This window comes from Xenopus tropicalis, chromosome 1 (genome assembly GCF_000004195.4).
Source record: "Xenopus tropicalis strain Nigerian chromosome 1, UCB_Xtro_10.0, whole genome shotgun sequence".
NCBI lineage: Eukaryota > Metazoa > Chordata > Amphibia > Anura > Pipidae > Xenopus > Xenopus tropicalis.
The window spans coordinates 67,254,207-67,268,749 of NC_030677.2; the positions used below are offsets into that span (position 1 = coordinate 67,254,207).

At 39.5% G+C, this 14,543-nt stretch overlaps 1 protein-coding gene across 1 annotated transcript; it reads left to right on the forward strand.

Moving 5' to 3' along the window:
* The first annotated feature begins 3,555 nt into the window (after positions 1-3,555).
* Positions 3,556-8,748, forward strand: ostc (oligosaccharyltransferase complex subunit (non-catalytic)). Its single transcript, NM_001016656.2, has 5 exons — positions 3,556-3,572; positions 5,733-5,893; positions 6,339-6,432; positions 6,746-6,943; positions 8,494-8,748. Exons 2-5 carry the CDS (start codon positions 5,755-5,757, stop codon positions 8,510-8,512), a joined length of 450 nt encoding a protein of 149 aa, NP_001016656.1. The 5' UTR covers positions 3,556-3,572; positions 5,733-5,754; the 3' UTR covers positions 8,513-8,748.
* The last annotated feature ends 5,795 nt before the right edge of the window (positions 8,749-14,543 follow it).

Below are 14,543 nucleotides of genomic sequence, written 5' to 3' on the forward strand. Positions count from 1 at the left end.
AATTTGGTGCATTAAAAAGAGACCATCATTAGTTTGTTCCTAAGGGGTGTAAAAGATTTAAATCTCTCATTTTTGCCTGTTCTCATCAACAATACCTCACTCTGACAGTCCTTTCTCTTCTTGCATTTTTTTTTACTTATTTAAAAAATAATTTCAGATTTTACTCCTGGCTGCAAAGCTCTTTTGATTCACTATTTAGCTTATCTGATAGCATTTTCACATGCTTTATTAGCCCCTTTGTATCTAATATAAATTTAGCTGAAACAACTAGAACCCTTTATATGCACATTTTTTGCCTTACCAACCTCAACACTAATACTTCTATCAAACTATAATAGTTTGGCTTTGCAACATCTTTTCTTGTTTAAAAGGGGAACATACTAACAAATAATTTGTTAAGCAGCATCAGTATGCCCCGTATGTTCGTTTGAGAATGTGGAATGAGGAAGAGCACAGTTTGGTGCTCGAAACGTCGGATTTTTTTCAATAAATTTTTTGTTTTCTCTACAAAGTCCCTTTGTGTGCGGTACTCTGTCTGTCTATATATATATATATATATATACACACACACCAAAAGGATTATTAGGAACACCATACTAATACAGTGTTTCACCCCCTTTCGCCTTCAGAACTGCCTTAATTCTACGTGGCATTGATTCAACAAGGTGCTGAAAGCATTCTTTAGAAATGTTGGCCCATATTGATAGGATAGCATCTTGCAGTTGATGGAGACTTGTGGGATGCACATCCAGGGCACGAAGCTCCCATTCCACCACATCCCAAAGATGCTCTATTGGGTTGAGATCTGGTGACTGTGGGGGCCATTTTAGTACAGTGAACTCATTGTCATCTTCAAGAAACCAATTTGAAATGATTCGAGCTTTGTGACATGGTGCATTATCCTGCTGGAAGTAGCCATCAGAGGATGGGTACATGGTGGTCATAAAGGGATGGACATGGTCAGAAACAATGCTCAGGTAGGCCGTGGCATTTAAACAATGCCCAATTGGCACTAAGGGGCCTAAAGTGTGCCAAGAAAACATCCCCCACACCATTACACCACCACCACCAGCCTGCACAGTGGTAACAAGGCATGATGGATCCACCTTCTCATTCTGTTTACGCCAAATTCTGACTCTACCATTTGAATGTCCCAACAGAAATCGAGACTCATCAGACCAGGCAACATTTTTCCAGTCTTCAACTGTCCAATTTTGGTGAGCTCATGCAAATTGTAACCTCTTTTTCCTATTTGTAGTGGAGATGAGTGGCACCCGGTGGGGTCTTCTGCTGTTGTAGCCCATCCGCCTCAAGGTTGTGCGTGTTGTGGCTTCACAAATACTTTGCTGCTACCTCGGTTGTAACGAGTGGTTATTTCAGTCAAAGTTGCTCTTCTATCAGCTTGAATCAGTCGGCCCATTCTCCTCTGACCTCTAGCATCAACAAAGCATTTTCGCCCACAGGACTGCCGCATACTGGATGTTTTTCCCTTTTCACACCATTCTTTGTAAACCCTAGAAATGGTTGTGCGTGAAAATCCCAGTAACTGAGCAGATTGTGAAATACTCAGACCGGCCCGTCTGGCACCAACAACCATGCCACGCTCAAAATTGCTTAAATCACCTTTCCCATTCTGACCTTTCCCATTCTGACATTCAGTTTGGAGTTCAGGAGATTGTCTTGACCAGGACCACACCCCTAAATGCATCTAAGCAACTGCCGTGTGATTGGTTGATTAGATAATTGCATTAATGAGAAATTGAACAGGTGTTCATAATAATCCTTTTGGTGAGTGTATATATATATAGTACTTTGTTTCTCTAGTTTTCTTCCATATAAATGGATCCAATGGGATATCAGGAGTTGTCATTTACAGCTGCAGTACTGATGCTTAATATCCCTGCCTATATCACAACTTATTTTGTTCTATTCTGCTTTGACAGTGACTTGGATGACAGTTCTGTACCACCCAGAGTATTCAATGTGCCATCTGCCTCCAGGACACTCAGGACCTAGGTGCAATACTGGGCTGACTGCTGAAGTGAAAAATAGAGAAGCTAAACAAGGAATGTAGGGCTAGATAACTAGGATAGAGAAAGTGATGGTGGAACCTAAAAGTAAGGAGTGCAGTATAGGAACTGGTAATCAGAAGGAAAATGAATCAGCCATGAGAACAGAGTGCTTTTAAGAAAATCTGGAGTTGGTAGAGCAGTTGTGTATTAGTTGGTTTATCACTTTTGAAAAATGCAAGGTAGGTTGTAGGTACCAACAAATCAATCAGTGATTGTGGGTCTAGCAGGTATTTTATTTCTGTAATATTTCTTATTATGAATTAGAGCTAAACTACATTGCAGATTTTTTTAGGATGGTGTTGGGTTGACAGAACACATCCTACAAGTCAGATGTAGTTGCATGGGTCTAAATATTGTGGGACTGATGTGTAAACTATCAGATTAGCCATCTGACACGACATTCAACAATATAAAATCTGATTGTGTTTGGAAGACCTTTTCTTCTTATTGAAATACATTGACCACTGGATATAGAGGCATAAACAAAACACACCATTTGCCTTTATCTGATCCGACTTGCATTGCACGATCCTACAAAATCTCAAGCCATTGCATGACAAGATTTTGAGTCAGATAAACCTACAGACCTACAAAATGTTATCGAAATCTCCACTGTAGTTTATCCCTTAATCCACAAGCCCAGATTTTCTCTACCATGGGGACCTCTGGCAAACATCACTCTCTAGTCACTGGCATCTGAGCTGGCCCCACTCTGGAACACCTCACATAACTATTCTAATCTATTCCTTGCATGATTTTTGTCTCATTCTGCTCTCTCAGTTTCTTTACTTATCTCTTTATAGATTCCCATCTCAGAAAATCCCAGATTTCCTTTCTACTTTGTCTTCTCTTTTAAGCAGCCCTCCCCCTTTCCTTTCTCATTCCCCCATATGCTATGGAACAATGCTTGCATAGCTCAGGAAATAGCCCAATGTTCTCAGGTGACTACTAGCCCAATCTTCCAAAAACCCATTTCCAACCTTCATGCCGACTTACGTGTTCGGCCTTAGAAAGCTGCCCCATTACAGTTCCCCCCACATGTTTAGTGGGATAAGGCTCTTGCTCAGCAACATTTTTAGAGCCTTTTTCTTTCGCTATATTCCGTAGCCAGATCACACATTTGTTTAAAAATTAAATTGTGTTGATTATCCAGCCAACGGCGACATATCTAAGACGAAAATACTGTCCTGTATTAGTACAAAGCAGGGCACAGTGCCACCCTTCACATGCCAAAATAGTCTAGCGTCCATAACTGCGCTTTGCAATGAGCATAAACGTCGCAGTATAGAACTCTCTGTATCCCTACGCCAGAGCGCCACTCTAACATCGCAAAACTTCCGGATTGTTCCCGCTATGCTTCCTAGTTCCTATAGCTCCTAGCCCCGCCTTCCTTTCTTCCCTAACCCCTCCCCTCGCTAGCTGCATCGCCACGTCAGGCCTGCACAGCTCCGGTTTGATAGGTGCCGCGCAGCCCATTGCAGCGCTGCTTCCGGGGGCTAGGTAGGTGCACTGTCCTGGGCTCCTATTGAATATTAAGTACGATTTCAGTCCTATTTTGATGAAATAACTACAGACAGATTATTTGCATTCTCCTTAATCCGCTAAGGATACTGTTGATTTGGTAACCCCCGCAGTAGTAGGCTAAGGAGTCAACGCAGGACGTTCAGACGTATATCTGTAGGGATCCTGGGATTTATTTAGTCGACAGGGTTTTGGTGGGAGGTGTATTTAGTTGGAAGTGAGGCTGGGAGTTACATGGTTAGGAAGGTATTGGTGGGTAGCACATTTAATTTGCAAGGAAACTGAGATCTGGGCACAAAGGTATTGAAGAGCAGTGTTTTTAGTTTGCAATGATGCTTGGAGTTTTGTTGTCAGTAAGGTATAGGTGAGCAGGCAGGGATGTTGGGAGTATATAGTCATGAAGGTATTGGTGGGCAGTACATAGAAATGGCAGGGATGCTGGGAGTTTTGTTGTCAGTAAAGTATAGGTGAGCTGGCTGGGATGTTGGGAGTTATATAGCCATGAAGGTATTGGTGGGCAGTACAAGAAATGGCAGGGATGTTGGGAGTTATATGGTCAGGAAGGTATTGGTGGGCAATACATAGAAATGGCAGGGATGCTGGCAGTTTACTTGTCAATAAGGTATAGGTGAGCTGGCAGGGATGTTGGGAGTATATAGTCATGAAGGTATTGGTGGGCAGTACATAGAAATGGCAGGGATGCTGGGAGTTTTGTTGTCAGTAAAGTATAGGTGAGCTGGCTGGGATGTTGGGAGTTATATAGCCATGAAGGTATTGGTGGGCAGTACAAGAAATGGCAGGGATGTTGGGAGTTATATGGTCAGGAAGGTATTGGTGGGCAATACATAGAAATGGCAGGGATGCTGGCAGTTTACTTGTCAATAAGGTATAGGTGAGCTGGCAGGGATGTTGGGAGTATATAGTCATGAAGGTATTGGTGGGCAGTACATAGAAATGGCAGGGATGCTGGGAGTTTTGTTGTCAGTAAAGTATAGGTGAGCTGGCTGGGATGTTGGGAGTTATATAGCCATGAAGGTATTGGTGGGCAGTACAAGAAATGGCAGGGATGTTGGGAGTTATATGGTCAGGAAGGTATTGGTGGGCAATACATAGAAATGGCAGGGATGCTGGCAGTTTACTTGTCAATAAGGTATAGGTGAGCTGGCAGGGATGTTGGGAGTATATAGTCATGAAGGTATTGGTGGGCAGTACATAGAAATGGCAGGGATGCTGGGAGTTTTGTTGTCAGTAAAGTATAGGTGAGCTGGCTGGGATGTTGGGAGTTATATAGCCATGAAGGTATTGGTGGGCAGTACAAGAAATGGCAGGGATGTTGGGAGTTATATGGTCAGGAAGGTATTGGTGGGCAATACATAGAAATGGCAGGGATGCTGGCAGTTTACTTGTCAATAAGGTATAGGTGAGCTGGCAGGGATGTTGGGAGTATATAGTCATGAAGGTATTGGTGGGCAGTACATAGAAATGGCAGGGATCTGGGAGTTTTGTTGTCAGTAAGATATAGGTGAGCAGGCAGGGATGATGGGAGTTATATGTTCAGTAAGGTATTGGTGGGCAGTACATAGAATTGGTGGGGATGCTGGGAGTTTTGTTGTCAGTAAGGTATAGGTGAGCAGGCAGGGATGATGGGAGTTATATGGTCAGGAAGGTATTGGTGGGCAGTACATAGAAATGGCAGGGATGCTGGGAGTTTTGTTGTCAGTAAAGTATAGGTGAGCAGGCAGGGATGTTGGGAGTATATAGTCATGAAGGTATTGGTGGGCAGTACATAGAAATGGCAGGGATCTGGGAGTTTTGTTGTCAGTAAGGTATAGGTGAGCAGGCAGGGATGATGGGAGTTATATGGTCAGGAAGGTATTGGTGGGCAGTACATAGAATTGGTGGGGATGCTGGGAGTTTTGATGTTGATAAGGTATAGGTGAGCTGGCAGGGATGTTGGGAGTTATATAGTCATGAAGGTATTGGTGGGCAGTACATAGAATAGGCAGGGTTGCTGGGAGTTTTGATGTCGATAAGGTATAGGTGAGCTGGACTGTACACTTGAATTTCTTTGAAGTTGTGTATGGTAGCTGTGGGGTAAAGTCATACCTCATTCCACCAACTCTGTTTCTTTATTGCAAGGAGGGTGCTGTGAGACTTCAGGATGGAGAGCCTGTACCGGGTCCCGTTTACTGTGCTGGAATGCCCCAACCTCAAGCTGAAGAAGCCCTCATGGCTGCACATGCCATCTGCAATGACTGTATATGCCATGGTGGTTGTCTCCTATTTTCTTATCACTGGAGGTAATGACTGAGGGTGAAGGGGGTGTACAGTCTGCTACTGCCATTACTCCCGGCCATTATTTTGGCCGGGAGTAATGACCTTTCTTAATAGGGGTCTTATGTTTAGGGATGTTTTGGAATCTTACATCGACATAAAAATTCTCTGAGGTCAGATTTCGGCACACAACCATGTAATACATAAAGAAATTATGTATTATGGATTATTTACCCACATTAGTGCCTTAGTGCAACAGATGCAATCAGCCATCTACTGCTACAGTTACATGAGTCTATTGATTTAATCACTGGACCTTTACCTAAGAAAGTATATTGTGAACATATTGTGACTTACATGTCACATCCAACAGACAATCTGAAATACAGGTTAATACACAGTTACCATATAATCAATTATAAACAAAATCACTGTGCTATTTTGCTGACCTTCTTGTCTTTATGGATTTAGGGATAATATATGATGTAATTGTGGAACCACCTAGTGTTGGCTCTATGACCGATGAACATGGGCATCAGAGGCCAGTGGCTTTTCTAGCCTACAGGTACAGTGTTATTGTTCTTTGATTTGTAAGCTAATACAGTAAGGCTAACTATAGAGGTACTGATACTTTTGTCCAGTTTTTAGCATGTATATGGTAAAGATCACACCCAATATCCATGTATTAAGTGTTATCGGTCAGCCAGGCAAATACTGCTTTAAATAGCAATTATATTTACAGACAACTTTAACACTATTTAGAATATTTATTGTTCATATATTGCAGAGTTGCTTAGAATTACATTATATAATAAAGTTGTATGTATCTGGGCATCACTCGACAAAGGAGAATCTTTTTTTAATATTTTTCTTTACAGAGTAAATGGACAGTACATTATGGAAGGCCTGGCCTCCAGCTTCCTCTTCACAATGGGTGGTCTTGGATTTATAATCTTAGATCGTTCGAATGCACCAAACATCCCAAAGCTAAACAGGTTCCTCCTGCTCTTTATTGGCTTTGTCTGTGTCCTGCTCAGCTTTTTCATGGCCAGAGTTTTCATGAGGATGAAGCTTCCGTAAGTCAATTGTAAAGCCTAACTGATATCAATTACTTTGTGCTTCAACTAGCTGCACAGGCTGGTAGGGATGTGTTTTGTTGTATTTTGAGCTACTTTTTGTTTTACTAAAAAACATTCTAACAAAAGACTTTCTGGTCACTAATTACTTTTCCTACTCACTACATGTTCACACAGAGCCCCTACAGGTACACCCAAAAAGATTGGGGCATATTTAAAAGTTAAAATTTCAGGTATTTTCACCAAAAATTAAAATTTGCCTCAACAACCTCAGTTTGCTAAAAGGAGAGTATGACAATTTTTAGCAAAATACTTTGACATTGGTGTATAATTTTCATTGTACTGGCAAACATTCATCTATTTCCACAAGGTGATATTTTGCTGGTGCGGAACTGTGATTATTTACCAATTTAAGAGCACAAGATTTTCAGTTTTTTTCAAGTTCATCAGGTTCAGGCTGGCTAACTACCTCTGTAAAGATAGAGCAGCCACATTCTGCCTTTCTAATTATCTATTTCATCTCCTCCATATTTCATTACTTTATGGCATAAATTCCCTAGTAATCTTTCCCCAAAACAATTTTACTTCAATTTTCACAACGCATTTCTGGCAGCTAAATTTCGGCACACTTTTGCCACAGTATACTTATGATTTTAAGTAAATATGGAGTGTCATTGTGAAAATATGCTTGGCGAATTTAGGCAAAGTTTGGAAGAAGAGAAAATTCACCCTTTAGTAAATACAAGTAGTCTCCCACAGACTCCATTATAAGCAAATAATTTTGATTTTTTAAAATGATTACCCTTTTCTCTGTAATAATGAAACAGAAGCTTATACTTGATCCCAGCTAAGATATAATTAATCCTTAGTGGAGGCAAAACAATCCTATTGGGTTTATTCAATATTTAAATGCTTTTTATCAGACTTAAGGTATAAAGATCCAAATTACAGAAAGATCCCTTATCTGAAAAACTCCAGGTCCTGCGCATTCTGGATAACAGGTCCCAAACCTGTATGACCAAAGTGTTTACCAAGTAACACCCATCCATGTCATTGGTGAAAGATACTGTATAATAAGCTTAATTTATCAATTATCCCAGTTATTTTTTGTGTTAAAGTTACATAATAATTAAAGGTTTTTGGATTTGTTTCAGTTCAACAACACAGATTCATTGAAATGTATATAAAGGGTTCTTGGCTTGATCAAATCCTGAATCTGGAATCTGGTGCATTGCAACTTTTTATATTATATCAATTTTTCATTGTATAACTACTGTAGCTTTAAATGCTCCCGTTAACTGTGGCAATTTGGTTCTGTGCTGATTCCTCATTTCATTTCTGCTAATTAATACATTGAAGAGCCTTTAATGCAAACCGTCCATCTCTTTTAAAGGTAGCTTATATTTGAGTCATAACTTATAATAGGTATCTATAATACTGGAATTGTGGGAAATAAAGCAGCATTGTGGGTGAAATATTTGGCAATTTGTGTCCTTGCACAGTTTACTTGCGTTGGTAATGAAAATCTAATTGCTTTTTTCCAATTCAAGTGGATACCTTATGGGATGAACTCTTCGCATGTTGCCATCTAAAAGATTTGCAGCCTTCTGAGCAGTAATAATAGAAAAAGCAGTCAACCTTCCTTGCAAGAGGAGCAGCACTTGAATATGGATGTTAACAACTGAGAGAATGGATATTCCTTAATGGAGATCACTTGCCAGTCACACAATATTTTTGTAAATCATTTTCACTGCTTTAATGTGTCCGTATTTAGTTCAGAATAAAACACAATTTTGTTACATAAATAAGTTCCTCTTCTATATTTATTGACTTTATTCCATGTATACCATATACACATGTGTGTGTTTTTGGCAGTATATTATTGTTTCATTATTTTCTGAAAGATTTTAGATAATTCTTGAAAAATTCACAATATTTTTAAAAAACCACAAACATTCAAGATTTAGGTGAGTTTTTTTTGGCTGACAAAAAGTATGACAGGTTTAAGATGCCGAGAACCATTGAGTCCTATGGAGGCTTACAATAGTAGAGGAATAGAATAGCCAGTGACAGCCTGTCCTTGACACATTTACAAGGGGAAGTTAATCCTATCATTGTTTTCTATTTCACCCAGTTTCAAGGAAAAATGAATCCCATCATTATTTTCTATTTCACCCAGTTTCAAGTGAAACTTAAACACAATATTGTTTTCCATAAATGAGTGTCAATGGCTAAAATGGCTGCCGGATTCATGGAAATGAACAATCTTTTAAATATAACCCAGTAAATCTGTCAATTAGTTTGTTCAAATCAAGGACTAGTCAGCTGGATTCCTCTAAGAGCATAGTGCCATCTAGTTCCTGATGAGCTGTAGTTTTCCCTGATACTGGTCAACAAGTTGTCTTTTTTTGAGCATGAACTCATGTTGGGTTAAGCTGATCAATAGATTACCCTATACACTGAGTAAATCGGTTTTTGTGTAAAAATATTTCTTTCTGACATATAAGTCATTTATTTTTTTCTGAAATATCTGCCAGCTGTTTTTTCTTTGATTTTTCAGAGATAAAGCACTCTGATGCATGGAGCATGAAGTTATATTGGCATGGCTCCTTATCCCTAAATGGGATATGCATTTAAATGGGATACATTTAAAGATCTGTTCATTAAAGATCTTCCCTTGCTAAACCCACCTTGAGATGGGCAATATTGTGGTGATCTGATTGTTTGGCCCTTAGGAACAACAGCAATGCAGAGTTAAGAACTACTTTAAATGTAAGGGTCATTTTGAATGGTACACATTGCATGATATGATGAGAAAGTGAATGAGAGTTTTGGTGGCATCTCGGGTGATAGATTATCATGTTTTCAAAATATTCCCAACTACTGAGTAACATGCATCAACACTCGAAAGCTTGTCTATCTGTAATCTGTAAAAACTTTTAGGTCTAGTATTAAACCAAGTGGTTAGGTAACCCAGATACACCCCAAATTACCCATGCTACTCCCCATTGTCTACAAAGGAAACTGCTTGTCAGCAACGGTACAGGTGATATTCAGTACAAATTCACTGGAGAAAAAAATCCCAAACAACGGTTTCATTCCACATAGAGCTTAATTGTCACAAAAATTGGGCATTTTGCCAATGGAGGAACTCCCTTTTACATTTACAATAGGGCTAAATCCTAAACCGCTAAATAAAGTAAAATAAAAAATACTTTGAAATATCACTTCCATGTACTAATTAGAAAAGTACAGTGTCTAATTATTGAATGAATTACAATAGGAATGCTGTTACTGTATCTAGATGTATACTACAGCAAAAACTCATGGGAAGAATTCACACGGTAAGCTGTAAAAGACAGAAGTAAGGAAATGGAAATTAAATGGGTAATAGTTTATTGGGAATAGAACACCAGGTGTCAGTGTTGTACCAAATATCAAATAAAACTACACTTTGTTGCCCTTCCATATTATTGAGTATTGTCAACTTGAAAAACCCTAATGAGATGATGCAGGGGTCAAATTAATTCAAGTACAAATGCTTCAGGGTGCAGAAAGCTTTTCTATTTGTAAATTTGTAGAGCAGATTTTACTAGACTAATTGCATTGTAGCGCGTTATGCAATCCAACATTTGTTCAGGATCCAGCTTGTCTGAAAGAAGGATAAAAATATAAAAGGCATCTGTGACAGTCAGCCTGATATCATTTAGAACTAAGCCACCAACACGATCCAGCATGAAAAGTAAGCCCTACCTAGCCCCAGCTGCACCCACATACCCCACTCGCCACCCACACATTCCGTGATAGGTATAAGATCGGCTAGGGGAGGTGGTTTTTAACAATTACAGGAAAAGAAGACACCATTGTGTGGGCCCCCCTGTTCCCTGCGGGGTCTGCTTCCTCTGTAGTTACGCCGGTTCTCCATAGCCAACTGTAGATCCTTATGATACCCATCATTCGCGAATCTGTCCTGTTTTGCCAAAAATATTTGTGAAAGTGCAAAAAGTCAGAAAATACATTAAAGACAACGGGAAAATATTTTTGTACCACGCAACTTTTTTTTCAACTATAGGACTCTATGGGTGTTTTTTTGTGGTGAAAAAACCTGGCAAAAAATTGCATTTGTCACTACCAGAGCAGAATGAATATATTTTGATTTGCATTGCATACAAGCAGTTTTGTTGCTCAATCAGTTTTGTAACTGTGTATTTTACCTTAGATGACCCATGGGTAGCACATGTGGTATATGTGGATGTTCCATTTTGAAAACGTGTGAAAACCTTAGTCTTGCAAGAAATACTGAAACCAAGCACAACACAAAATTTTGGAATGCATAGCTATATAAGTATTAGCAAACCATTTGATTGTGACTTATTAAATTAGCTAACTGGGTTATGTAGCACTTAGTTACATAGTCACTGGCAGCTAAACAACTATTGCTCTACAAGTTTATTATTTTTTATTACTTACCTTTTATTCAGGCTCTCTCCTATTCATGTTCATGTCATTCAAGCCACTGCTAGGTTGCTAGGATAAAACTAGAAACCAGATTGCTGCTAAAAATTCCAAACTGGAGAGCTGCTGAACAAAACTCTAGTTCAAATCTGCAAAAAGTGAAGACTAACTTCTAATTGTCTCAGAATATTAGTCTATATTACACTTTAATAAAAAAAAAAAAAAGTCACATTTAGTCACATGGCTTGAACAAATATGCTTAAAACTCCCCAGCTCACCTGAATAGGATTTTTAGGGGTGTATCACAGTAAATACTGTATAGATTTTTATGTTTTTTACACTTTGATAAATTTGAATAGAAAGCTGTCAAATGTCCCTCTGGTGATCTGTGGCAGGCATGAAGAATAAATCAAACCTTGTGCACAATAACACTAGTACTATAATATCCCATTATCCCCCAGTTTCAGGTTGCACCCCTAATCTATATAGCAACATCAGATTAGGCGATGCAAGGTGGCTATCTTAGACTACCAACTCTTCTTGGTAATAAACATATGGGTGTGAATTTGACAGTGCTCATTCTCAAGTCAGAAGCTTTATTCAGAAGTAAGAATAAAACTGTGGGTACCTCTGGCTGGACTCAACCCCTTGCCCTGATGTTGCTAGCTTGATTTGACAGATGTACATTGATATTACTTTCATATTTTGACTATATTGTCTTTAAAGGGATAGGGAATGTCTTTAGAGGGTGCTGTGTGCTATAATATTCAGCCCAGTGTGAATATGATTATAGACATTGAGCCCGAAACACATCAGGCTATTCCTCTTCTAGTCTGATTTACCCATAGTTTTATGCTTACTTCCAAAAAAAAGCTTACTGTTTTTATCAGGACCCACTGTTGCAGCAAATTTTTTTTAAGTGATGAGTAATTTTAACTGCACAGTAACTGTCTAACAGGAAAGAAACAGTAAATAATATTCATAAACGTTTTATTTTCTTGTTCCCTGGCCAGGGCTCTCCTGTATCCTGGCCAGTAGGACCTTAGATGACCCAAGCGCATTGCCAGCATCAATTCATGGATTTCCCAGGGGAATAAAGATTTGCTCAGCTAGCAGACTTTGTCCAACACCCTTCATGCTGCTTAAGTTCTTGGCTCTGATCAGGAAATTTTACTTATAGGTTTCTGGAAGCCTTTACTCCTTCAGCAACTTTTATAGCAATTGCAACACATAGGAGTCAGTCACGTAAGTCAGCTGAGGATCTATTCCACTTTCATGTATTTATTAATAATAACAATAACAAAAAAATGTCAAAAGCTTTTGTGTGTTATTAATGTAGGCAGAGGTGTAACCCTGCGGACCCTGGTTCCTATGGGAAAAAATATACAGGCCCCCTGCAACATACACAAATTGTGGGTCAACTGGGACACCCTCCTCACAGGCCCCCTGCTGCTCTGGCCCTCCGAAACTGCAAAGTTTGCCTCCTCTGTGCAGAGACGTGCAACTTAATGGATTACACTGTCACGGTTGGGGTTGTTTTCTCTGGAAAAAAAAGGCGCTTGCTAGGGGACATGATTACTCTGTACAAGTACATTAGAGCGGATTATAGACATATAGGGGGTTCTTTTTTCCCATAAAAATTATCAGGGCACCAGAGGCCACCCCTTTAGATTAGAGGAATGGAACTTTCATTTGAGGCAGCGTAGGTGGTTTTTCACGGTGAGGGCAGTGAGGTTGGGGAATGCCCTTCCTAGTGATGTGGTAATGGCAGATTCTGTTAATGCCTTTAAGAGGGGCCTGGGTGGGTTCTTGAACAAGCATAGTATCCAAGGCTATTGTGATACTAATATCTACAGTTAGTATTAGTGGTTGTATATACAGTATAGTTTATGTATGTGAGTGTATAGATTGGTAAGTATAGGTTGTGTGTGCTGGGTTTACTTGGAAGGGTTGAACTTGATGGACTCTGGTCTTTTTTCAACCCTATGTAATTATGTACTCCGGTGAATACAGAATAAATGGATAAATACATGGATACTTGGTACTTGGAATACAAATAAACTGTAAGTGTTTTGCCCCTGTCCATCGAGCTACTAAACTATGTGCCACTGTCCTTAAGAAGATTTTTCTGAGCTTGACTCATCTTACTCGGTATAAGCTTGTCTACTCCACATTTTGCTGTTCTAGGCTTGTGCTAGGTGTGATATTTTACAACACAATAGTTCACAGTGCAGATTATGATATTAAAGTTTTATTGGAATCATGATAAATAATGTTGCTGGGACTTGTCTGCCTATGTGCTCCCTGCTTGTCTGCAGCTACACATAAAACACAAAATAATACCTTTATGCTACATACAATAGGGCCAGTTAGGATGATTTGTGTTATATTCATCACAGGAAAAAGTTTCCAATAACTAGTTCCACAGACTTATAGGAAAAATACTTTAAAGGGCTGTACAAGTGAACTTGGCAGGGCAATATCGTTCAGTGATTATATACAGGGCTTAAACAATCTGTCCAACTGAGTTTTCTTACAATCCTTTATTTAATTGAATAGGTGGTGAAAAGGAACAATTTTTTATTTGTGTCACAAATGCTAAACATGACATAAATGTTACAAAAACCATAGATCAGTGCTGTCCAACTTCTGTGGTACCAAGGGCCAGAATCTTTCTGGCCTACATGGTGGAGGGCCCAGAATGAAAGACATTAACCACTCCCCTTGTTTAAACCATGCCCACTTCAAATCCATGTTATTACTAAAGCTTTTAAGACCATCCCCACATTAAGGTGGTAGCACAGCAAAAACTCATATGGTTGTTGCTTACTGCAGGGATATTACCCTTCATTCATATGTAAAATAATTATATTATGTCATATTAAGACATACCCTTAAATCCATATGCCTCCTTCTCCCCTGTGAATAGCACAGCAACCCTCAGCATATAATTATGCAGCTTAGAGACCCCCTAACAATTATTTCCAAATTCTGACAAGAACAAACCCCTGCCAGGTTTACCTCTCAGAGGCAGCACAGTGCAGGGAGAGTATGACACACACAAGCAGGGTAGGGCAAGCAGAGTATGGCACACACAGGCAGCATAGGTCAGGCAGAGTATGGCACACACAGGCAGGGTAAGGCA